At 37.0% G+C, this 26,884-nt stretch overlaps 1 protein-coding gene across 6 annotated transcripts in view; it reads left to right on the top strand.

Moving 5' to 3' along the window:
- The window catches only part of sgcd (sarcoglycan, delta (dystrophin-associated glycoprotein)), a 222,985-nt gene that overhangs the window by 112,415 nt on the left and 83,686 nt on the right, over positions 1–26,884 (top strand). For all 6 annotated transcript variants that reach the window (XM_053478375.1, XM_053478373.1, XM_053478371.1 and 3 more), the window contains exon 2: positions 9,086–9,271. In XM_053478375.1, coding sequence (XP_053334350.1) covers positions 9,086–9,271 — 186 coding nt within the window. The remainder of the gene's footprint in view (positions 1–9,085; positions 9,272–26,884) is intronic.

Genomic DNA, 26,884 nt, shown 5'->3' with positions numbered 1-26,884 from the left:
AGCAGGTGTTTCATATGCTGAGGATTTTATCAACATCTACATTTTTTATTTATTTTTTTTACTCATTGATAAAGAATCAGACGTGTGTCATAGGAGTACAGAGAAGGAAAACAACAACAAGCTAGCTGTAAGCTCGTAGAGCCGAGAGAGAGAGAAAGAGAGAGACAGGGACAGAGCGTCATCGAAACAGATTTTTGTGAGTAAACTCCAAATAATTTAGAATCATAAAAGTGTAAATAATAAATAAATTCAACATTTTGAAACAAAATCAACATATTTATTAATGAGCTTCTGAAGGAACCTGGTGAAGGGTTACAGTGCAGAGAAGCAAAGTATAAAAATAAAAGTTTACCTAATGACCTATAATTAAAATGTATTGTTTCTTTCTTTTATACTTAACTTTTAAAAAAGAAATACAAAACAAGAAAAGCTAATTAACTAACAAAAATAAACAGAAAGACATAATTGATTACACATATTTTGTTAGTTTTTTAAGTTCCTAAAAAAAATCTGTCACTTTTTCAGAAAGGAGAAACATGAAATAAAAAAAATAAATATATATCTATATAATATAAATAGATAATAATATTGATATAATATTGTTTAGTTGTTATTTTATTTACATTTGATTTTCAAGAAAAAAAGCTTAACTACTTAAAAATTGTCCTTCACTTAAAAAAAAAAAATCCGAGAATGTGAAAGAAGTAAAATTTAATAAATAGACTAAAATATAAAGAAAAGATTTACCCAATGACTTATGGTTTTAATTATTTTATTTATTTTATTTACACTTGACTTTTAAGAAAGAAAAAGGACAGGATGAAAGAAAGAAAAACAAAGAATGGAAAAAGTAAAGAAATATGTACTTACTGTATTTACCTCTAAATTTGTTTCTTTATTCTTATTTACTTTTGATTAAAAATGCATGAAAAAAGTTCATGAAATAAGGAAAAAAAGGTTTATTTTTTATACTTACTTTAAATACTTTAATTACGTTTGCACACAAAATGTTAAGAGAGAAAGAAAAGAAAGTGAAAAATAAAAATAAGATTTATTTTTTCTAATTTATTAGATGTTTTTCTTTACAGTATTTACGGTGCACATTCAAAAGAGAAAGAAAAGTTTAATCGGATACCTAAAATGCTAAATCTATTTTTCACTGTCTTCAAATAAATTACTTAATTAATACATTTGGAAAAGAAAGAAAGAACATTTTGTCTGTTTACTTTTTCCTGCATCATATTCAAGCAGTAACTGTACAGTAACGTAAGGTGTGAATCTGTTCTGCTCAGCATCATTTGTAAAACAAGCAGTAACTGTACAGTAAATTAACCCATATAAATTAAAATATCTAAGTTATTTATGAATATAGTCAAAATAAAGAAAACGAGACAGCGTAAAGAAGAACAAGACCAACACAAAGCGCTGCTGCGACAAACTCGAGCTTTTATTTCGTCTGAATCTAATTTCACAGCTGATAAAGAAAGATAGTGAAGGTTAATTATTTCAAGGTCACATCTGTTTACTGCAAGCTGAAGCGTTTCTGAAATAAATCTCTCTCTCTTACCATACACACACACACACACACACACACACACATACATATAATTTTCAAGAAAGACTTTGCTGAATGAAACCGGAATCCCCTCCTCTCCATGTCCGAGGTGTGTGTGTGTGTGTGTGTGTGTGTGTGTGCAGGCCCGGAGTGGCTAATCGGGAGGACCGGGACAATTCCCGGTGGGCCGGTCTGATGTTTGGGCCGCAAGGGCCGGTGTCTAATTCTTTTCTTCTTCTTCTTTTTTTTTAATTTTTTTTTTTACATTTTTTTCGTGGGCCAGCCCATTGCTCAGTCACGGCATTAGGTTGATCATACGCTGCTACCGCTGTCCCTGTGCCGCCTCCAATGGTGGCTCTTTTGTTTATAAAAAAGAAGAAAAAATGCCTGTATTATTGGCAGACGCACCCTGACGTAACGCGTCGGAGCACTGGGTCAGCGCCAGGTCAGCGCAGCAGAGTTCTCCTGGCCGGATCAGCTGTTAAAAGATGGAAGGTAGAAAGAGCAAAGGTGGCGCGGAGAAGGCAAGAATTAAAAAGAGGAAAGCTCTGGAAACAGACGCAGCTAAATGTGCCAAAATTGGCACCTTTTTTACTAAAACAAGCTCGCAGTTTCTAGCACCACATGAGGACGATGAAACGGGTAAGGAAAGATGTTGAACTTTAACTCCAAACCACAGTTCAACTTAAAGGTTGGATATGGTATATGAACACGATAGCGGCGGCATCTGTCTGTTTAGGTTGAAGTAATAATACAAAAAATATTTCCAGCCGCTGGGTTGTCAGGTTTTCTGCTGATACGTCCAGTGATGAATTTATTGTAGAGGAGTTTAACTGACAGCTAACGTTAGCAAGTGAGTTAGCTTACAGATCCAGGAGGAAAGTAACATTAGCCGTTTCTCAATGACAGATAAAGCCGTTTCTACGTGTGTTCTGATGCCGTGAAAGTTTTCTATGTGGGTCCATCTAGTGTAGCAGACACATCCCCCCCCCCCCCCCCCACACACACACATTATTTAATTCCAGAGTATTCTTTTATTTCTTAGTTTTACAAATAATTATAATTATAAAGTCAATGAATTGTGTATTGTTGTGGCATATAACAAAACGTTATACCATTTAAACGATAGTGGCCTATAATGTGACGCCACATAACAGGGAAACTTTGTCTTTTAGCTCCTCAGAAGCTAGATCCAGCACCATGCACCAGCCATGAGCCTGCAAATCCAGAGTGGAAAGGTAGGAATAGGCTACGCACTGAGTGAATAACTGAATATTATTAGAATTAATATAATATATATATGGTGTATGGTGTAGACCTGCCATATATGAAATGTGCCCTGAAATGCTAGATGATTCAGCACTACATTAGCGAAACTGACCTAAATTGATCAGAAAACTTTGTAAAAGGGAGAGATTTGTGCTGAGAATCATGACCATTGTCATAATATGATTTGGTGTCAGAATCAGAGCCAGGAGCCAGTCGTGATGAGAGGGTTGCTTCTGTCAGTATGGAAGAAAGAGGTGAGCTGCTGTAACAGGATGTGTGAACAAGCAAGCATTAGTTCCAGTATAACCACTTACTATGCCCAAACAAAAGTCGTGACCCATGTATTTACATTGAAAGGGAATATGATTAAAGTCATTCAACAATAGAACAATTTGCACTATTGTAGACTTAACATGTAAGCTTAAAATTACATGATTTTAATAATAATAGGTTGTGATCTAAAGTGGGCCGGTCTGAGGCATGAAACTCCAGGGCTGAAAATGAGTCCCACTCCGGCCCTGTGTGTGTGTGTGTGTGTGTGTGTGTGTTGTGGCGCTGCCTACTGCGTATTGCTGCTTCAGTTATATCTATATTACGCAGGTTTCTTTAAAAGCAGCACAAAGGTCCAGCCCTCCATGTTTAAGGTGGTCATTCATTATTTTCTTAGCAAGGTCTGTCTGCACCCTGTCCACCCTCACCCTGTCCACCCTCACCCTGTCCACCCTCACCCTGTCCACCCTCACCCTGTCCAACATCACCCTGTCCACCCTCACCCTGTCCTAATTTACTCTGTCCACCCTCACCCTGTCCTAGTTTCCACCCTCACCCTGTGACCCCATCCATGCCCAATCCCATCCTTTTCACCCTCACCTCACCGGCCCCCCCCTCACCCCGCCTCCCCTCACATGCCTGGTTGTGTCCTGTCCACCCACACCCTCTGTCCCCTCACCCTGTTTCCTTTTACCCTGTCCCATACCATGCTCAACCTGTCTGACTACACTCTGTCCGCTCTCACCTGTCTCCATTCACAGTACCCACCCTCACTGTGCCCTGTCCCCTCACCCTGCCAGTTTCACCCAGTGTCCCCTCATACTGTCTTCTTTCACCCTGTCCCATACCCACTCTCAACCAGTCAGACAACACTATGTCTACTCGCACCCTGTGCCAGTTCACTCTGTCCTCTTTCACCCTGCCCACCTTCAACCTGTCCACACTCACCCTGTCTGATCTCATCCTGTCCCAGTTCACCCTGTCCACCCTTACTCTGCCAGTTCACCCTGTGTCCCCTCATCCTGTCCCAGCTCACCCTGTCCACCCTAACCCTGTCTGACCTCACCTTGCCTAGTTTCACCCTGTTCAATATAACCTAGTCCAACCTCACGCTATCCACATTGTAAACCTCTCCATTTTTCTCCAAGAAAATGTAACTAATTATTTTTGTAAAAATTTTTTTACTTATTTTGTTTCTCTCACTATTGCAGTTCAATTTCTTTTAATAAAATAAGAAAAAAAAGGCGAAATATTTTTTTAAAGAATGGCTGAAAGCGCTCAAAGATCCTAAAAACTAAAGGACAATCTTTAAAGAAGAACGTTTTCTTAATGAGAATTATATATTTTAATAGTTTTTATTTCTCTTTTTCACACTTCCTAATGAAGAGGGGAAAAAAGGAAGAAATGTTTTTTTCCTCAATCACCTCCAAATTTATTTAGTTTCTCTTATTTAAGCTTTACTTCTATTCGTTTATTCGAGAAAAAAGAAGGGATTAATGGTGCAGGTAAAAGGTGAGGACGCTCTGCAGGAATGAAACCAATCGCTGCCTCTTGATGTTCGCCTTTGAACAGTTTCAAGGGTGATTTTTTTTCCGTCTCCAGTGTGTGCGTTCTTCACGCTTCGCTCTTTCACTCGCTTATCGTCTGAAGTGTTTGAGAGTGGTGGGGCTCAGACGGAGGAACACACGAGGAACTCGCCGTCTCTCTCTCTCTCTCTTTTGTGTGAAAGCAATCTACGTTCTCTTTTCAGCTTCTTCCCTTCAGTTTGGGTGAAAACGACAACATCCGCAGCATCAATAAGTCATAAAAACTAGCTGTTAGCATAACTACGCGCCACACCTTTGTCCATCAAACTAGCTGTTCATGTTAGCATGTTGTTGTTGTTTTTTTTTCCACTGAGACTGTGGCCTTTTCTTCTAGAATGTCTTCACTGCAGCAGGCTTCATGTTCATCACATTTTCCGCTCCCGCTCCTTTTCCTCTTTTGTTTCTTTCCGTTTCCTTTGCAGCTGTACCAGATTCGCTGCTGTTTTCCTTTTCTTTTCAGAATGCTAGCAATACTTCTTTTCTCTCTCTCTCTCTCTTTCAGATGATTAACACATTCTCAGTTTGTCGTTTTATCCCGGAACTGAAGACGTCTGTAAAAAAAAAAAATTCAACCACTTTTTCTAAGAGGCGTTTTTGTCTCTTTCAGTGAAATTAGGACGGAAAGGAAAAGCAGCCGCATTACGGCATTAGCGCTGTGTGTAATTAAATGCTAAAAGATGCTGTTAGACGAAAAAGTAAATGATAAGGCAGCGTGTGAGTCACATTTCAGAGGCCCGAGATGACTCTCGGAGTAAGTGGCTTACATCACAGCCTGCCGAGTTTCGCATCCGCGACGCTCCGAGCGCCTTTAACACCATCAGACTGCAGCCTACGGTGTTTATTCTCCGCAGCTCGGGTGTTAAGGCAGCTCGAGCTCGTGTCAGCGTGTGGGTCAGGAAGCGTGCAGTGTTTCACAGCTCCAGCCCTCCGTCCAGATCCCGTAATTGTTCAATAATGACTCATGACTATAACACACTAGTAACATGACTGATGGTTGATCATTTAATAACTAACATTATATTATTGTATTGAAAAAAAAAAAACAGAATGACTTAATAATTATCCAGTTCTTTAATACGGTCATTTACCTACTGTCACATGACCTTAGACATCAAATCAAACAAGGGCTTAGAAAGAAAGAAAGAAAGAAAGAAAGAAAGATTTGCCTAATTGTTACTAATTTAGACTTGATGTTCTTATAAGAAGGAAAGAAAGAAAAAAGAAAATGAATGCAATTTACTTGTGCTTACTGTTTGTGACTGTTTTACAAAGATGAGAAAGAAAGAAAGAAAGAAAGAAAAAAGAAAGAAAGAAAAAAAGAAAGGTTTGGCAGTTTACTTATTTATTTGTTCTTCATGCTTCACAGTAAAAAAGCAAAAAAAGAAAGAATGAAAAATTATAATACTGTTGTTTCTATGACCTTATCTACAGTCACATGACTTTTTTCAGTAATCAAACAAGTTGTTAGAAAGAAAGAGACAATGTAAGAAAGAACAAAAAAAAGAAATGAAACTTAAATTATTATAAATGCATATCTGATGTTCTCAAAAGCAAGAAAAGAAATAAGACAAAGAAAAAAAGAAATAATAATTTTTTATTGCTTCTTATTAATAATTTGTTCCTGAAAGAAAGAAACAAAAAAAAGAAAGAAAGGAAATCTCATCAGTTCTATGCTCTAATCCCTCATTCTGTGGCTAATGAACACACCTCTCTTTTTTACTTTTTCAACTTCTTACTTTTGTTACTTTCTAAAAATGTCTTTGTCTCATTTTCTTTTTTTCTTTTCATTATACTATTTTCTCTTTTCCTTCTTCCCTTCCTTCCTTTTTCTTGCATTCATTTATTCCTTCTTTCTTTTTTCCATTAGAAATCTTTCTTTCCTTTTTCAACTTCTTTCTATTGTTCATGTCGTACAGTAAAAATGTCTTTGTCTCTTTTTCCTGCTTCTGTTTGTTCTTTCTGAAGTGCACCTGATGCATTACACACGTGATGTTATGACGTATTAACACAGACGTATACACACGTTTCTGTACCGTAGACGTCTCGTACCCGTGGCCCGAGCAGCAGCGGGTGGTGGCCCGTCTCGCTCTCCCTCTTTACTCTGACTTCCTACAGACTTTTTTTGCGGTTATAATTCTTTGTGATTTTATTTTTCCCGAACGTGTGAATGTGACAAACGATGTGCAGCGGAGTGATCACACGGTCCGAAGTGTGACATTGATGTAAAACACAGTGTGATGTGCAGAAGGGAAATATTATTCCCAATTATTCATTGTTCATTCTTTTTGCTTTGGCGCTTTCACAGAGCTGTCTGGTGTCATTTGTTTCAGTTAAGCGCTGAATAGACGGTTGTCAAACGCGATTGGCTTCGCCGCCAGGGCCTCAGTCCCTAAGAGCCGCTGACAGCAGAATGCAAAGTTATCAGGTGGTGATTAAAGCGCTCGCAGTGTGCACGCTCTTCTGATTGATTTATTTATTTAATTTCATTTAGATGGTTAGAGTCAGTGTTAGTGACAGCGTTACTGGTGCAGACAGTCAGGATAAGAGCTTATGTACCAAGTGTTCGATCAGTGACCAGAACCTATCTAATCACGTATCTGATCACATGCAGTTCCGATCTGATGGCTTCCAATTCTCAAGGTGTTTTGATTTTTAACACATGATTCTTCATGCACTGTTTGGTCAGACTATCATGCATTCTTTCTTGTAAAATTATGATTTTTTTCCAATATAAAATTAGGCCTTTTTTCTTAGAAAATTATGTATAAATTATAATGTTAGGATTTTTTCACAAAATATTACCATATGTCTCCATATATTTTCTTAAAATATATTGAATTCAAATTCTTTTAATTGTAAATTGTTCCTTTAAATGTTGGGCCTTTGTTCTTAAAAAGTCACAGTTTCTTTTCTCAATATGTACTGTTTTTTTATTCTTTAAATATTATGACCTTTTCTTCGAAATGTTAAGACTTTATTCTTAAAAAAACATTATGCATATATTATAATCATGGTTAGGGTTATTAGATTATTATAATTATTTAATAACTTTAAAAATAATTTTGCTATTTTTTTTATCAAAATGTAAAGAATTTATTTTCTAAATATTACACCATTTTTCAATATGGTATATATATATATTTTTTTCTCAAAATAATTTAATTTTTATTATTCTTTAAATCAGGTGACTACTTCTGTATAATTTTAGAATGTTATTTTCAAAATAATCCAATTTCATTTCTTGATATATTATGATATTTTCCCTAAATTTAAATATATATGATGGTAACAATATTTTCTCAAATAATTAAAACGTTTTCTCTTTATGTACTTTTTCCTTATAATAAGAAAAAATAATTTGTAAATTTGTCACTTATTATAATTTTTATTAAACTGTTAAGAGCTCTTTTTTAAATAATATTTTAAAAAATTTCCCTTAAAATATTTAATTCCTTAATGTTTAATTCCTGAAATTTCATGACCTTTTCTTTGAAATGTAGGACATTTGTTTAAAGCTAGTTTTACTTGATGTAATATGGTTGTGTTAAAAAAAATATATTCTTAACCTTTTGGTGTATCAGGTATTATATTACTGTACTTTTCTCAATAAATTATGACTTTTCTGTTCAAATATATTACATATAATAACTCCTTGGATGTTTTGGTATCTTTGTATAAATAACCCTTAAACAGTCCTATAAACAATGCTTATTAAAATAAATGGCACAGAACGTCCTAAGACATAAACATACATCTTAATTACTAAATTAAAAAATCAAAGTAGAAACGTGAACTGAGCGTGTTGCTGTTCTGCCGTGACATCAGACGTGTTGATGTCAGACTGGGAATTCCTAATTAAAACCATTTAATTTCACTTTTCTGAGTCAAAGTTATTTAATAGCAAAAGGCTATAATTTAGAATTTATTTATAGTCAGGAATTGATGTGGAGTTTGTCAATAATTTAGCATTTGTTTAATTTCTTTTAATGATTTAAAGGGGATGAGTACATATCAGCGAACATCCTGTTAATGAGATACAAAATGGTACTTCAGTAGTTACATACCACAGTTTAAATCACAATCAAAGAATGTTTCAAAAGTTTTCTTTATTAAGTTTTTGATTCTTTTGTGCAGCCCTCGTTCTGAGTAAAACAGCTTGAACTTCCAATGTGACCAAACATGATAACAAATCGACCAAGCTAGAAATATATTTCTTTTATATAATGTTTTTATTTATATCCAGTCATTTGTATTTCTGTGAGCTGCTTCATGCCAATCTCCACCCTTAATAACACTTTACAAATGACCCCGGATGGAATTGAAGCAAACTGAATGATGTGACCCGTCTGAGATCCCCAACACCTCTGTAGCTAATCATTTTTTTTTTGCATTCTCTTGTTTGCAGATGACCCAAGAACAGTTCACTCATAGGAACAATGTCCAGAGCACCGAGAAACCTCACGTGTACAAAGTGGGCATCTACGGCTGGCGGAAACGTTGCCTTTACTTTTTCGTCCTCCTTCTCATGATCCTCATCCTGGTCAACCTCGCGCTCACTATCTGGATCCTCAAGGTCATGAACTTCACCATAGTGAGTATTCCTTTCACTTTAAACAGAATTTTATTGGTGTTTTTTTTTTTTTTTTGTATGTGTGTGGATTGTTCGGCTCGTTTGTGAGCGTGAGGGAAATATAATAATGGGTGCTTTCGCCGCGGGGGTTCTCCAATCAGGGCTCTTTAATTACAAGCCGTGGCTGGGCAGAACGTTGCTTTCATTTGGCTCACAGTGGTCGATATGTTCCCTGTGTTCTCACACTGGGAGCTGATTTGACTTGCGTCTTTCTTTCTCACCCTGGGCGGTGTTACTGATCTTTTAAAGCTGTTGGTTCTGTGCTTTGGGTCTGTCATTAAACTGAGGATTTTTGTGTTCAATATTTTACGGTGTAATATTTAGGACACGGGATATAATAAATACATCCAATATATCATACAATGCTTTTGCATCCTGTATGGTCTAGTGCGACTATTGTGTTTGTGTGTGTGTGTGTGTGTGTCATTATTTATTCATTCCAGTCAGATAATAAATTTATCACTTTCTAAAAGAAAAAAAAAAAATCTTATCCACTTTGAAACATGCCTGCATGAGGGAACGGGCTCTAAACACAGAAACCTGACAGTGCCCTTATTTCAAGGACTTAAACGCTTGGGGTGGTCTCGTATTTATATTTCATTACTACATGTATCTTGAAATACTGCATGAAGGGTAGCAGGTGCACAGGGGATCTGTGGAGATCCAGGCTGCACAATTATACAGACAGATGCAGATGAGCAGCTGCAGGGGATTTTTTTTAGATTTATGTCACTTAAAATTACCCACTGGCACTTCGGGCATAGGGGTGCGTCTCAAGGCCGGGGACGGGATGAAATATTTAATGTCCTGACATGTCAGGAGTTTATGAAATATCAGCTTGAGCAGGAACAGACATCATGAGTATTTGTGCAGAAGCAGAAGCCTGAATATATTTCCTTCCTTTCTTCCTGACCATGATGGAATACTCGCACTCGGCCTTGGAATCAACATAATGCAGCAGTTTATCATTTCGGTATCTCGACGTAGAAACTTGGCAGTGTGCACTTCCTATTCACGTTTGATTCAGGGGTTGAAGATTGCCTTTTTCTATATAAATAAATTGCATATAGTTTAGACAATCATGAGCTCATAAGACTAGATTGGTTGCTTCTGCTTCAGGTGAAGGTCTAGCGAGATAGTAGGGTGACTTCTCACTGGATCTGAATATTTGGTTTTACACCCGGTACATCTAGTGGATCTAGATGGAACAATTTAACCAGGCTTAGGACCAGACCTAGAGGTTCCCTCTCTTTTGCCACATACAAACAGGTCACTTTTTTGTCAGGTCCAAGAGAAAGGCCGGTCCAAGACCACGTCAAAAAAGGGACCAAAAAAATAAAAAATAAAAACGAGATTGCACCAAGATTGAAACCGTAAGCCTTTTCCTTTAACTGGATAGCTTTGAGAAGGTTTCATTTGTGCATTGTCTAGATAGGGAGACAAAGAAAGAAAAAGGAAACACAATCATCATTTTTTACTTTCTCTCTACGTCGAGACCATATTTAATGAGGACAATTCCCATCACCCGAGACAATCCAAGTCAATACAGAAATCAGCTCCAGACTAGACACAAGTCCTATAGCTGTACTTTATACTGACATCTAACGAACGTGTTTAGACAACTTTAACACATTCTGGGGTCATTTTGCACCATCCAGCATTAAGTACAGTAGCACATGGGCTGACACCATATTTCAGGGATCATGACCTGAGTCCAGAAGTGAACCATCATGCGGTTTCAGTGCCGCGTTTCAGCATTCAGGATTTCAGCTTTCTAATCATTAAGCACCTCGGGTCCTGTCGCAGGTCCACTGTTGCGGTTTATCCGGTGACATCGTATTGCACTGATGTAAATGATTTAGCTGAAGGGAGCTCATCAAACCAGAGACTAGCTAAGACTCGGGGTGTTAGATCAGAACGAGGAGAAGTTTTTTTTGTTGTTGCAGATTTCATGATGTGAATAGAGAACATGATATGTTGAGATCAAAAACCGAACGGACGAGGAAGTAAATAGCTGAGGCGTCTCTGATGCTAGTCACAGACAGGTGTTAACCTGAAACGCAACAAAACGTCCCATTACTATGCAGATTGCCTTATTTATAGCGAGAAAGGTTTTTTTTTCCTATTGCTTATGAACTTTACTTGAATACTGTATATAAATTAAGCTATATAGTAAGTCAGAACGCTAGTAATAAAAAAAAAATGTCACCTTCTACTGTGTTTAAAGTAAGTGCCATGGGGGTTTCTCTTCTACATTTCCTCAGAGGCAAGGCTTTCCAGGATAAACTATTAGGCCTTCATATTGGTTTCCGTCGATTCTGGCAGCTCTATTTATATCAGTAAGGGAACTGTTAACTTGTGCTGTCTGCTCTCGTCGCAGTGCTTCCACCTCGATGCCATCACAAGCCATTATGGAAATTGGTGTCACTGGAATCGCACTACCAGCATGTCACGAGGACGAACTCAGCACTCAGACACGCGCGCAGTATAGGCGGCTTCTTCATTCGTTCATCGTCTCTTTATCAGGGTCGCGGCGCCCAATCTTACTGGGAACAGCGAACCAACAGAATTGATCCCAGGTGGAATGCACATGGTTCGATCCATACACATTCACATCAAGGGGCGATTTAAAACCATCCGAAACTCAGCTCAGGACCCTGGAGCAATGTGGTGAGAAAAAAAACAAAAACACACAGAGCTTACAGTAGAACATTTAAATCATGGCAACAGAGCGGGAAGTGTCAGGCTGGTGTATGGGAGGCTGAAGGCTGCTGTGTGAGGTGCGTAAATTTTCTCCAAAGGTGCACTGTCGAGGGCTTTGAAACCCAAACTTTCAGACACTTTATTGGCAAAGAGGATGGTTCAGGGAATCACGGTACACCAAAGTACTCCAGGAGTCTGTGCTTAATCGCCCAAAAGGGACACATTGGTGCTTGGGATGTCTGCAAGTAGGCTTAATAATCTTCGGTTTCATCATAATGATAAATATTTGATATATTTTCTTGTATTCTAGATGTTTACAGATCTGTTTTTATTGCCGAGGATGTGCAAACAGTGTAAAAATCCAATAAACATCTTGTGCTCATCAACTACAGGTTATTCTTTCAGATACTCCTGTCTGCTCCTGCACTTATTTCCCTTCAATATTTTATAATAAACTAAATAGGACCGATTACTCAAAAGGTAAACACAAAAGCATTATAAAACATTATTAAGGACGTTAATGGTTTTAAATCGAACAAGAAACAGATCAATTGATGTTAAGTGCAATATTTCATCTTATTTGCCTTTATACACTTGATGTGACTATCCAATCAGCCAGTCATGCAGAACAAGGCAACGGGTGATGCATGAAAATGATCCAGATACAGCTCAAGAGGTTAAGTGTGACTTTGTCTTGGCAGGGTGCTTAGATATTTCAGAAACTAGAATTTTCTGGTCTGACAGTCTCGATACAGAACAAAAAACCCATAAATTTTTGGTTTAGTCCCTGAATCAGAGCGACTTACAGTTGATCTTATTACACATACTGTATGAGCAGTTGAGCGTTAAGGGCCTTGCTCAAGGGACTGAACTTGAGACCTTCCGATTAGTAGTCCAACACCTTCACCACTATAATAGCACGGCAGAAATTACGTTTTGATGGGAGAGGTCAGAGTTCTTTGACCTGACAGTAATGGTATTTCAAATATCCACTCTTTACAACCGTGGTGAGCAGAAAAGCATCTCAAAATGACAAAGCCCAAGGCAGATAACCCGGAATAGTTAAAGATAGGTACAACATTACTTAGTCTTTGGGTGTTTTAGGGCTGCAAGTTTCGTCGGACACATTTGAAGGCAGATTATGTCGTATAGTTTGTAAACCTATCCCAAGATTCTTTGCAAGCCCAGGAAGAGTCAGGAAGTGACAAGGATATTAAAAATAAATATAGTATAAAGTTTAATGGTGGCATGGTGGTGTAGTGGTTAGCACTGTCGCCTTGCACCTTCAGGGTCCGGGTTCGATTCCCATCTCTGTGTGCATGTTCTTTCTGTGCTTGGTGGGTTTCCTCCACGTACTCCGGTTTCCTCCCACAGTCCAAAGACATGCAGGTAAGGCTGATTGGCGTTCCCAAATTGCTTGTAGTGTGTAAAAGGGTGTGTAAGTGTGTGTGTGTGCCCTGAGATAGATTGGCACCCTGTTCAGGGTGTACCCTGCCTCGTGCCCTAAGCCCCCTGTGATAGGCTCCAGGCCCCCGCGACCCTGAATACAGAATAAAGCGGTATAGACGATGAGTAAGTGAGTGATAAACGTGACCTCGCATCTACAGGGTCCAGGTTTGATTCCTGCAAAGGGTCTGTGTGTGAGAGTGGAGTTTGCCTGTTTTCCTTTTGCTTGGTAAGTTTCCTCCTACAGACAAAAGACATGCAGATTGGGCTAACTGGTGTTCCCAAATTGCCCGTAGAGAGTGAATGAGTGTGTGAGTGTGTGAGTGTGTGTGCCCTGTGATGGATTGGCACCCTGTCCAGGCTGTTCCCCACCTTGCACCCCGAGTCCTTTAACATATTTTCCTGGCCTCCTGCGACCCTGAGCAGGATAAGCCGTATAGAAAATATGGTCAAGCGATATAGAAAATTAATAAATATAATATGCAAAATATTAATTATATATATATATATATAAAAAAACAATGGTTTAAGTAAATTCCACTTCCTGTGAGACATGTTTTTTTGTAAAACAGGGATACACGTTACATGTTACACAAGGTTAAACAACAGTAGCTCAGTTCAGCTGCAGTTCAGCTACATAATTTATACTTCATGTTACAGTTATATGTTTTAAGTACTGTAGGGCCAAAAATAGTCTGTGGCAGGAAATCCCCGTCCTCATTTCGGTTTGGCCTTCTACACAGTCAGTGAGGACACAAATCTTTAAAGGATGCAGTCCCTGAACTGTCTGTTTAACTTCATGGGCGTGGCCGTTTCAAGGATAAATCCACCCCCATTCTCAAATTTAAGAATATTCCATTCCATTTTTTAAAATCAAATTAATAACGGATTAATATTTAAAATCATAATTTGTTTTCCTGGTTTTGATTTTTTTTTTTTTTTTTAATTATAAATCTGTATGTTCAATTAATACTTAATTGCAAAACTGAAAATAATAATAATAATAATAAAAAAGACTTTTGATTTATTTACTGTAAATAACCCCTCGTGGCTCACCTGTGGTACCTTCACAGCCCATGCTCTGGCCCACACCGACTTGAAAGTTTAAAAAACATTATTTATTTTTCTGATTTCGTTTATTCCCCATCCTGCTCTGCTAATAATATTAGTTAGACAGAGTGTTTCATTGTCAAACGTTGCGTGTTATTTGTTTGTGTATTTCAGTGGTTGAGAGATTGAGTTATTGGAGTGGATTATGTCAGTATCGAGTACCGAGCGTCTCCTGATGCGGTGAAATCTAACACACTGATTAGATCAACTCAAGCACGACGTTCCAAAGACTGCTTTAAATTAAGATTCCCAATCCAGTCCTGAATGACATCATAAAAACACCCTCATTACATTCAGATTTATTAATGCTTACTGAATGCCACGTTATTAAATACTGCACTCATTTCCAGTCTGCTGATCCTGCTTTCATTAAACTGAAACATCCCTGTGCTGTGAGTGTTTCCATCCCAAAGCAACCCTCTAATCTGCTGCATTGTTGTTTTGAGAAAAGTTAATGGTCAGGTTTATTATTTATAAATCAAATTAAAGGTGATGTTTGTTCTGTAAAAGTAAAAGTGTTAAAGTGTTTCTACAATATGTTTGTACTCAAAACAACGTGTGCGGCGAAAGGAAAATTCATCAACGACGCTCTGGTATGATGTGGTCCGACATGAAGCACAGTTACTATTAATTAATCTGAAATTAATTCAAATAGGCGTGTTTTTAATTTATTAATGACGGACAGGTCAACTTAATTGAGAGTCAACCATTTATGGTTTAATTTCTCGCTTATTGATATCACTTATGTTACAGCAGCTACAAATATTAGTTCGACCCCTTCTTTCTCCCCCCCCCCCCCCCTTTTTTACTGGTAATAATATTTTAAATTAAATAAAAAATAAATGTTAAAAATCTTCTTATATAAAAATGCAATGCACAATATTTCCAATTATACGGATTCAGAGATCTACAATAAATTTGTTTGGGATTACAGTTAACGAATGGTTACTATAGGAATGACAACAAATAATAAAACCTGTAATTTAAATAAACAGAAAATAAATCATGTTTATTATTAATATCATCCTTATTTTAATAATAATAATAATAATAATAATAAAAATGTGATAAAATAAACAGAAAATGTATCAACACCTTTGAGAACTGAACAGTGTTGTGAAGTAAAATATATATATATATATATATATATATATATATATATATTTTTTTTTTCCCATGTAATAAACTGCCCTATATTCTCTGGTTTTTTTTTTTTTTTTTGGTTTTATTCTATTTTGAGGTTTAAATAAACCCCACCTCTAGTTGGTTAATTGTTTATACAGATATATACAGATGTAAAGTATATATAAAAATAATTCACCTTTTACTCAGCAAAAACTACACAAAATACACAAAATCCAAAAATACTAATTGCTCCCTTAAAGGTGCTACATTTTTTATTTATTCATTTACTTTTAAATTTTTTAAATATTTTTTAAACAAGTGTCTTACTGAAAAAGCTCTCAGAGCTCCCCTAAAGTGTGTGTGTGTGTGTGTGTGTGTGTGTGTGCATGCGTGCTTAAAATACACCCCAGATAATGCATTTTTCTTTCATACCTCCAACTCTCTTGATTTCACTCCTCTTCCGAACATACCAGTTTAATGTCTATGTAAATGAGCTACGGCTGAGCCACACCCACCAGAGAACATCAGCGCTGATCAACAAGCCAGAGGAGGGGCTCGTCCCATATGAGGTCTTATCAGTCAGAAAAATCTAATTGGCTTGTTTAAGCTCCAGGCAATAAAAAAAAAAAAAAAAAAAACAGGGGAGTGTTTTTGTTTGAACATGCACTGTTCACACACTGGCCACCTGCCTGAATGTCTAAAAATGACTACAAAGTGAATTTTTGTATAATAGGTCCCCTTTAATGCATAATCATGCACCATGTAATGACCATAAAATAAATCCATCATCCTGCCCTTGGGAGAGGAAAGAAGCCCGCGCTGTTCGGAAAGCGTTTGCGTTTATATCACAGGACCAGAGCAGCCTACGACTTGTTTTATCTGTATGCAATTATTTCACAGTTGTGTTTTAACCTGTAGTTATTTTTTTTCAAGAAGTTACAAACAAGAAAACAAGTCTGCTAGACACAAAAAAAAAGGAGAAAAAAAAAGAGTATTTGATAGGGTAAGAAAAAAAAGTGCAGTTATGGTAGGAGAAGGAAACAGGACAGGAATGACTGGGACAGACGGCAGGTTCGCTCTCCTGTGTCAGAACCCAGTATGCACCGAATCGGTGGAAGAGTGTGTAGTCCAACTTGGAGAAGCTGTAGTGGAGATATGATGACAACCACTCGAAACTCCGCATGGCAAAGTGCCACTCACTTCATCACACACCTCGGTAAAGCAGGCTGCTGGGAATAGAGCAAAAAAAGTTTTTTTTTATTTTAGTCATATAGTTCCACCAGATAAACTATTTTTGGAAGAACGTGTGCTGATGATGGTTCCTCCACTGACTCAGTCGCACCGGCAGGTTTATACATGGTGTTTTACTCGGGAGGAGCCATGCTTTTTTTTTTCACATTTCGAAAATTACGGTCATTTAAAGCACAGAACATTCTGACACACCACACACACACGCACACACACACACACACACCAACTTCAACAACTACTGTTAGCAGTAATCAAACATTCACAAGAGTCAGATGTTCTCGCCCTTTTCCGTCAGATCACCGTCCTAGTGGTTATGAAAGAAAAACAAAAGTTTTATAGAGTTTAACTAGCACGAGAAATGTATTACTTATACTGTAGCTGTACACGTTCACGCGTCAACTCGATGTCAAGCATCAGGTACGAGGTTATCGATCAGTGCGTTTTGGATTGAAGAAAAGAAAAGAATGTTTTTATATTTTACACAATGTTTGTAAATTGTCACAGTTTCTGACATTAACCTCAACGTTTTTGTCAACTCAAATACCAAAGCATGAACGATCAGATTATCTTTATACAGAAAAAAGGAATTACCAATACCTTATTGTTGTTTTTTAAAAATATTTTTACGTGGGGTTAAATTCTAACAATATAGACTTTTATATGTATTTTTATATGTAGCTTAAACAGTACAAATCAACATATATATATACTGGTGAAAATGAAAGAAGTATGAATAAACCTTATATACTACATTGTTTGAAGTAGTTTTTAAGAATTTAATTAATAAAATGTCATTGAGGTAAAGTTAGTGAACGAGCAAAACACAACGTTGCAAATAAAACCTTAAAACAATTCAATTATAACCTTAATTTATCGCGTTTATACCCAAGAATGTTAAGTTGTAACAGGGTTTAGAATAAGCATCAGTGTTTAGGACGGACACAACAGATTCTGTGTTTATTAGCAATATCACACTTGAGGTCGTGCTGTTGTACTGAATATCAGCACTGCTATGATGTGGTTGTAGGTATGAGGGTGCAGGCCAAGTACTGCAGATTTCACAACTGTGCCGATATTCAGTACAACAGCTTGGCTGTAAGTGTGATGTTGTTTTATACAACAGTTTCAGTCCTGAGGATCTTATGAGATTTACTTTAGAATATCAGCTCCGTTAACTTCCTGGTTCCGGGATCGAATCCCAAATAGTGTTAAATGGAAAGCTAGTGCGCTACGAAGGGTGAAGAATCCTTTGTTCCACACACCAGGTAGTGCCCTTGATCAGGGGTTAGAGAGGGATTCTGGATTCAGCCTTGTGTTAGAAGATAGTTAGCTTTGTAGCCATAAATTAAAGAATATGAATATATATTAATCATTATATATATAAATATATATGAATATTAAGGGGAGAATGTTATGTTTAAGATGACATAATGTTATCAGGTGTGTTTTCCTGATGAAACAGCTTCTGTGACTGGTTTTAAATGTAGGTTTTACCCGGCATCTGCTCTCGTTCCTCTCATGCCCCTCAAGCAAAAAGGTAATGGCGAAGAAGATATTTATAGTTGCTTCATGACTAATATGATAAATATTTACTAGTCAATAAATAATGTAAATAAAAATAAAAAATAACCATATTTAGCCATATTTTCTGCAATTAGGAAGCCGTCCTTCAGCTAATAGTCTTCCAGGCAGAAACATTCACAATGGAGGGGTTACAGGAAATGTGCAAAATAATCAATCTGTGTGTCACATTTAACTTTTTAAGGATTCCTCAAATGAATCTTTAGATGGATGAGCTGGTGTCTCAGCTGGAATCTGATTCTCATTAGTACTTATAACTCATTACAGTGGCGTCTGGGAGTTTTTCCAACTTACTTTTCAACGTTAAGCTTTAGGAGTGCCTGAAAACAAGTCAAGTCAACAAGTCATCTTTAAGCTAGCTAGCTAGCTAGCCTCCCCAGCTAACTGTGGTCTTATGCACACGGTTAAAACCGAATGAAATGAATAAAAAAAAAATTGTGTGCAGTCGACTCAAGAATGAATTTATTCCAAGCTGAAACCAATAAAGTAGATTTAGCCGATTTACTGTAATCAACCACTTCCCATCTATCTGACATCCCTAAAGCGGTGACTGGATCGACTGCAACAGCCCGAAGATATCACAAAGAATGTTTTTTTCATAATTTGATAATCCTCATCGGTAAGAAAGTCAGCTATCAGAATGATTCTCTCTCTAACACTCCATCACAGATTGTCACTTTACGTTAAAGTTTCGTTCGATCTACGGACAGCCGCTAAGTTAGTTTATAAAAGTCGTTTTTTTTTTACTTCCTCACTCTAACTGATGTCTCGACTTTCTTTTCTGTGTCGTTTGTTACTTTAAAACCAAACGGAGACAAACGAGCACCTAAGCAGTTGGACTCTGCTGGACTTTGATGTTGCTAATTTCTTGTTATTCTTCGTTATGAGCTGCGAAGGAGATCTCCATGTAGGAGGTTTTACTTTCAGGGTTACAGGAATAGCCAGCAAGCATTTCTATTACAGCAGAACTAATTACACCTAATTGCATACATTATGAAGCTCATGAAGGTCATAAATACTTTCTACAGAAATGTGAGAGTCTGATGTGTCCTTGGTGCAGGAAATTCTAGAAATGCATGCAGGGTGACCTTCGGAGCATCTCTAATGCATTACAGTAAAAAAAAAATGTCCAAGTACAGTACATGTACCTAGTTGTTCTTCCAGTTAGAACTTTGTTCATTTTACTAAGTTAAATATTCCAGTTTACAATTTGCAACAGCATGCATTTATTTTATCTGTTTATCAAAGACGTCTCACTTCCTTAGGAAACATTTTCTTGACATTTCTTGCTGTACTACAGTGTATTCCCAGTCAGCTGAATACGTCTAAAAGTGCAACAGAACACAGATCTTGCTGTTCATAAATCAAAATCGATCATATTTTAAACAAAATGAAAAACAGACGTTCTAGTCTAAAAAGAAGATGGGATTGATGATCAGAAATTAATAACACATTTGCATCTAAAAACTTATCTAGTGTCAGCAATTTAAATGAAAACAGAAAATCAAGCCAATTCCACTCTCTCTATGTGTGGTGGTTGTTATGTGAAAATATGATTTAGTTATAATATTCAATAATAGGAAATATAATAGGAAAATTATCCTGTAATAACCAAATTAAATGTATGGTCTCAACAGTATTGTTTCTGCAAAGTGGGTGGGAAAACAAATCGGAAAGTTTTTAACTATATTTATTTATTTTTTTGGACGTGTTAGTGCTTTGTAATATTCAGAGGAGGTTTCTTGGTAACATAAGCAATGTTTGTTTTGTTATAAAGTCACTATAAAGTCATCCCTCTATGTAAACCATAATTAAAAAAAAGACTGTGAATCGTTCTCGTATGCTGCCGCTTTTTGTCAAGAACTGATCTTTGCGTGCATTTTTCGGAAGAAGCCTTTGGTGTTAGTGTTAGTTTTTTTTTTTTTTTGTTCTTATTAATTTCAAGAGAGAGAGAATGTGAGAGAAGATGTGTTTGTAGCTGCTATAATGATAACTAGATTTTTTTTTTTTAAAAGGTACGACAAAATGTTTATTTATTTTTTTAACAAATGTAAAATATAAATAAAAATGCAATGTTATAAAAGAAAACAAAAAACAATACAGGTTGTGCCGTTTTAGGAAAACAATCAGCTTTGGGTAAGAATTGTTTTCTGATTTTTGTAATTGAAATATTTTATAAAAACATTCTTAGTTTTACGGATAATTAGTGAAATGCAAAAGACTACAGACCAAAGTCACACTCGTTTGTGGTTAATATTTTGGTGTATATGTAGCTAGCATAACTGTTTCCTATGATATAATATGATATGATGTGGTTTTAAACCTAGGATCCACTGTACTATCATCCTCAGTTAGCACTCCGCTAACACTAACCCTAACCCTAAATTTAACCCTAGCTTGCTTCTGTAATGTGTTGAGAGAATTGAGAGTGTCTGTTTAGCCCCGTAGTGCTCTGAGATCAGCATCTGGGCGCCCCAGGGGTTGATGTATTGCCCAGGATGCTCAGCGTTTCTCCATCAAAGAGCAGTAATGAAGCACAACCTCCTTGTCCAACTAGGAAATTGAATTTGCTCTAGCTTGGAAAAGCCTGCAGGCACAACCACTCAAATTTTGTCTGTCCTGGTGAGACTTGTTTCCTTGGCACAGCAGGCGCTCGTTGAGGCTTTGGCAAGAGCTCGTGTTTCGTGTCAGTGCTGACGTTCTGCGAGATAAACTCAAAGCAGAAAGCAAAGAAAGCAAGCTTTTGTTGTTGTTGCTCTGGTTTTTTTCTTATTAACAAAGGTTGTAATTCTTAATTCGCACTAGTTCTCTAAGAGCTTTGTGTACTACACCAAATTTTCTACTAAATCAATCATCATTACTGTTATCCACTGCTGTTATTCGATGGATTCTCACACTGCCAGGCAAACTTCAGGTTGCCTTGGCATAAAATAAACATTAAAGTGGAGGATCTACTGGAGTTATGAAGAACATTCTTCGAAAAAAGATTTTTCTTTAGACTTTGTAATCTTGCATGGGTTTTCAGTTGGGTTGAGATCAGCTGACTTGCATTAATGAGGTCTTGTACCTTGTGTCTGGGGGTGAGAGACCATGCCCATTGAGATAGATCTTGTTGGAGCAATTATATTGAATTAAATTTAATCGATAATTGAAATTATTTAACATACAGTATACCAATCTTTCTGCAGAAAATATACGTAGTTTCTGTCTTCTGCATTTACCAGTGTGTTGCTTTCTTTTTTTATTAAATTTTTTGGAGGTTAAAGTGATACTGCCACCTACTGGACTGGAGTGTGGAGCAGAAAATCGACAAGAAAAAAAAAGCACTTTGTATGAGATGTGACATTTAAACGATTAACAAAAGAAGTTACACAGCGTTTTAATGCATTTCAAGTCAAGTCAAGTCGCTTTTATTGTCACATCACGTTACTGGTACACTGGTACCGTACACTTCAGTGAAATTCTTATGTGCAAGCTACACAAGCAATAGTGGTGTACAATTATAAGAATAAATATACATATGGATAATACAGTAGTAAAATATTGTGCAAGTGTTATTAAAAAAAATTATAATAAAAAAAATGAGCATAAGTATACACATATACACATACAGAATATACACACATATACACGTCTATATATATACAGTGGTGTGAAAAACTATTTGCCCCCTTCCTGATTTCTTATTCTTTTGCATGTTTGTCAAACTTAAATGTTTCTGATCATCAAACACATTTAACTATTAGTCAAAGATAACACAAGTAAACACAAAATGCAGTTTTTAAATGATGGTTTTTATTATTTAGGGAGAAAAAAATCCAAACCTACATGGCCCTGTGTGAAAAAGTAATTGCCCCCTGAACCTAATAACTGGTTGGGCCACCCTTAGCAGCAAAAACTGCAATCAAGTGTTTGCGATAACTTGCAAGGAGTCTTTTACAGAGCTCTGGAGGAATTTTGGCCCACTCATCTTTGCAGAATTGTTGTAATTCAGCTTTATTTGAGAGTTTTCTAGCATGAACCGCCTTTTTAAGATCATGCCACAACATCTCAATAGGATTCAGGTCAGGACTTTGACTGGGCCACTCCAAAGTCTTCATTTTGTTTTTCTTCAGCCATTCAGAGGTGGATTTGCTGGTGTGTTTTGGGTCATTGTCCTGCTGCAGCACCCAAGATCGCTTCAGCTTGAGTTGACGAACAGATGGCCGGACATTCTCCTTCAGGATTTTTTGGTAGACAGTAGAATTCATGGTTCCATCTATCACAGCAAGCCATCCAGGTCCTGAAGCAGCAAAACAACCCCAGACCATCACACTACCACCCCCATATTTTACTGTTGGTATGGTGTTCTTTTTCTGAAATGCTGTGTTACTTTTACGCCAGATGTAACGGGACACGCACCTTCCAAAAAGTTAAACTTTTGTCTCGTCGGTCCACAAGGTATTTTCCCAAAAGTCTTGGCAATCATTGAGATGTTTTTTAGCAAAATTGAGACGAGCCTTGTTGTTCTTTTTGCTTAAGTGGTTTGCGCCTTGGAAATCTGCCATGCAGGCCGTTTTTGCCCAGTCTCTTTCTTTTGGTGGAGTCGTGAACACTGACCTTAATTTAGGCAAGTGAGGCCTGCAGTTCTTTAGATGTTGTCCTGGGGTCTTTTGTGGCCTCTCGGATGAGTTGTCTCTGCGCTCTTGGGGTAATTTTGGTCGGCCGGCCACTCCTGGGAAGGTTCACCACTGTTCCATGTTTTTGCCATTTGTGGATAATGGCTCTCACTGTGGTTCGCTGGAGTCCCAAAGCTTTAGAAATGGCTTTATAACCTTTACCAGACTGATAGATCTCAATTACTTTTGTTCTCATTTTTTTCTGAATTTCTTTGGATCTTGGCATAATGTCTAGCTTTTGAGGTGCTTTTGGTCTACTTCTCTGTGTCAGGTAGCTCCTATTTAAGTGATTTTTTGATTGAAACAGGTGTGGCAGTAATCAGGCCTGGGGGTGACTACATAAATTGAACTTTTAACTGTGATAAACCACAGTTAAGTTATTTTTTAACAAGGGGGGGCAATTACTTTTTCACACAGGGCCATGTAGATTTGGAGTTTTTTTTCTCCCTTAATAACATAATCTTCATTTAAAAACTGCATTTTGTGTTCAATTATGTTATCTTTGACTAATAGTTAACGGTTTTTGATGAGCAGAAACATTTAAGTGTGACAAACATGCAAAAGAATAAAAAATCAGGAAGGGGGCAAATAGTTTTTCACACCACTGTATATATATATATATATATATATATATATATACATATATCTACATATGCACATACACACATATGCATACATGTATATACCCATACACACACGATTGTGGAAGTGATTTAAGATACTTTATGATTCACGATTTAAGATACTTTAAGTAGTTTTTATTACTTTGAAACCTTTAAGATATACAATAGAGCTGCTTTAATATTAGTGCTATAGAATGTTATTAAATTGAAATTCTTAAATGACTAAAAATCTGACTGAAAAACGGTCATGCCAGAAATGTTGAAAATATACAGTGTTTTTTATACGTAGCTACGTAAACTGCAGATGCAAGTGTACAATAAATACAAATAATTATGAAATTTGAGTTTGTTGCAATAAAATGCAACAAAACAAAATCGTTAAGGTTTAGTAAAAAAATAAAAATTTTGTACCTACTTAAGATTAGCTAACATTAGTTAACTTGGGTCAAGCGGGAGGGGTGCCACGTCAGGGTTTGTTTGTATGTTTGTATGTTCGTGTTAATAGTCGTGCTGCACTCCTGCTATGTTATTTGTATTTAAAACAGTTACTTTCTGTGACTTCAATTTTACATCTTGGGAAATCCAAGCAGTTTCTTATCTGCGCGGGTGTTTTGAGTAAACGTGTGTATCGCCGCATATGCAGTACTGTATGTGAAGGAATCACCTCGATTCTGAATCATGTTTAATGATAGTGTTTTGCATTTTTTTTTTTTTTTTTTTTTTACTGATGTTCAGCTGTAACAGCTTCCGTCTGACATGTGATTTTGGAAACTGCACATCAGGAATGCAGCTCAGCAACAGGTGCTTAGAAATAAACTACTACTGCAGGTACGGCTCGAGTCCTTAACTGCACCTGGATAACAATTATCTTTAAATTCAGTCGTGCTTCGATTATCCAGCTCTGTTTGCACACGTCCTGCTATGCAACAACTCTCCTAGAGCACCAACAAATCCAGGAACAGCCACGTTAGTGCTGGTGGAGTTAGATTCAGCATCATTCTCGGTCATTTTCATCGTTCACTTTGCTACAGTGATTTAAAATAAATACTCTACTGGATTCAATTTAAAGATAAAAACCAATGAGTTTATATTCATTTTTGTTTCATATATGTATATATATATATATATATATATATATCACTTATATACAGTATCAGTTATGTTCTTCATATTGATTTAGGCCCCTTAGGGAAAAAAATTATATTAGAGAATTAGAGGGCAATATCCCAATCATCCTACTAGTTGATCCATTACTGATATTATCATTCTCTAGCAAACATTACACGAGGGAGAGTCAGAAATGATCCAAACTTCAGGTATATTGAAACTCCTGTTGGTCTTATCAGCGCTTTCTATTCAAGATCACTGTCTCCCCAGTCACTGCTGTGCAGATGTGAACATATCGGTTTATTTGTAACTGTGGGGAAAGCAAAAATAGACGCCCCACTTGTGATTTGCATAAAAAAGAGCATTGTGTTGTGATTAATTTTTTGTAGTGCATCTCACAGAAACAACTCACAGAAGAGCATAAACAGAAGCATGAAGCAATACTCTAAGGAAGGTGAAAGTTTCTTAAAAAGAATCATTACTGGTGATGCGACATGAAAGTATGGAACGGAAAAATCCTCAATCACCGACCGAGAAAAAGTTAAAAAGTCAACCATCAGCTGGACAATTCATCAACGCTTACAGTTTTCTGGAATTCTCAAGTATTGGAACATCATCAGGAAAAAGGTTCAACAATCAACACCGCTTGTTACAGTTAGATTCTTACTGATGAGCTAACACCTAAACTTCGGATTAAATGCAGAGGACTGACATCCAAAGACGTCATGATCTCACATGATGATGGACATCATGAGGACAAAGATTCACTTCTGATGAAGAAGTAAAGGCAGCGGTGCATTCATGGCTTGCAGCTCAAAATTAAAATTTGTTTAATGGTGGAACACGAAAGGCTGTTGTCCGATGGAGAAAGTGTATTGAAAAGCAAGGAGATTATGCTGGGAAATGATGTATTTGTCTTTTCTCAAAGTCAATTAAAATAAATTCCACAGCCAGAGCACGGATAACCCTCGTTGCTCTGCTAATCTTGTACAAGATTGCACTGTTAATTGGTTCAATTGAGTGCTTAAACAAGAAACGTTCATTTGAAAGAAATAAATAGTTCATGAATCTAAAGCCATATGACCTGATCAAATTCTAGCATTTGTTTCTTTTTCGATTAGAAAAGTGTATGAGAGAGACAAGCTGGAGCTTCTGGTTAGTTAACTGTTATTAGCTCTGCTGATTTGTTACCAGATGGAGAGGCAGAGCACCATATTGTCTGGAATGGAGTGCTACAGTTGGAGGCGCTGTATTTCTCCTGGCTTATGAATGGTGATGTGCTCGAAACGCGACCGCTTTTGTTTGTTGGCAGTTGAACACATTGCTATGCTTTATTAATTCAATTAAGTGTGCTGCCTAAATCCGAGCACTCCTCCTCGCTGAAGCTTGCATGGAACTTTGAATTAGTTCACTTTTTCTTCTCGAGGAGCTCTTCCTGCTTGTATTACGTCAGCGCGAAGTGCAGCAATCGTCTGAAGCAAGAGAGCTGAGAGGATCAGCAGATGTTACAGGAAGCTGAGGAGGGAAGCAAAAACACTTTTTATTTTTTCATTTGCTTAGTGTGAATGCGAATGCTTCAGTGTAAGAGTTTTTTTATTATGGGTCTGTACGATTACATTTGAAGATAATGTGTGTTGTTTGTATATCTTAATGTAAAAACAAGTGTAGAGTACTTGATCTTATTCCCGATTTCCTGATTTTGGTGAGACCACTCTCATGTTCGTTTTCTTCATGAAGCTGCATTACGCAAGAATCACATGCCTTGATTTTTCTCACTTAGCATTCTTATGCCTGGGTTTCTTCAAGAATCTTTTGCACGCCTTAGTTTTTCTCCATAAGCTTTCTGACGTCTCAGTTTTCCTCAAGAACCTTTTTCACACCTCTTTTTTTTAACTTGAGAATCTTTCTTACACCTCAGTTCCCTTTCAAAAGCTACACTCAACAACTGCTTTGTTGTGTGCGTGTGTGCA

This window comes from Clarias gariepinus, chromosome 19 (genome assembly GCF_024256425.1).
Source record: "Clarias gariepinus isolate MV-2021 ecotype Netherlands chromosome 19, CGAR_prim_01v2, whole genome shotgun sequence".
Classification (NCBI taxonomy): Eukaryota; Metazoa; Chordata; class Actinopteri; order Siluriformes; family Clariidae; genus Clarias; species Clarias gariepinus.
This window is presented reverse-complemented; position numbering and strand designations above follow the sequence as displayed.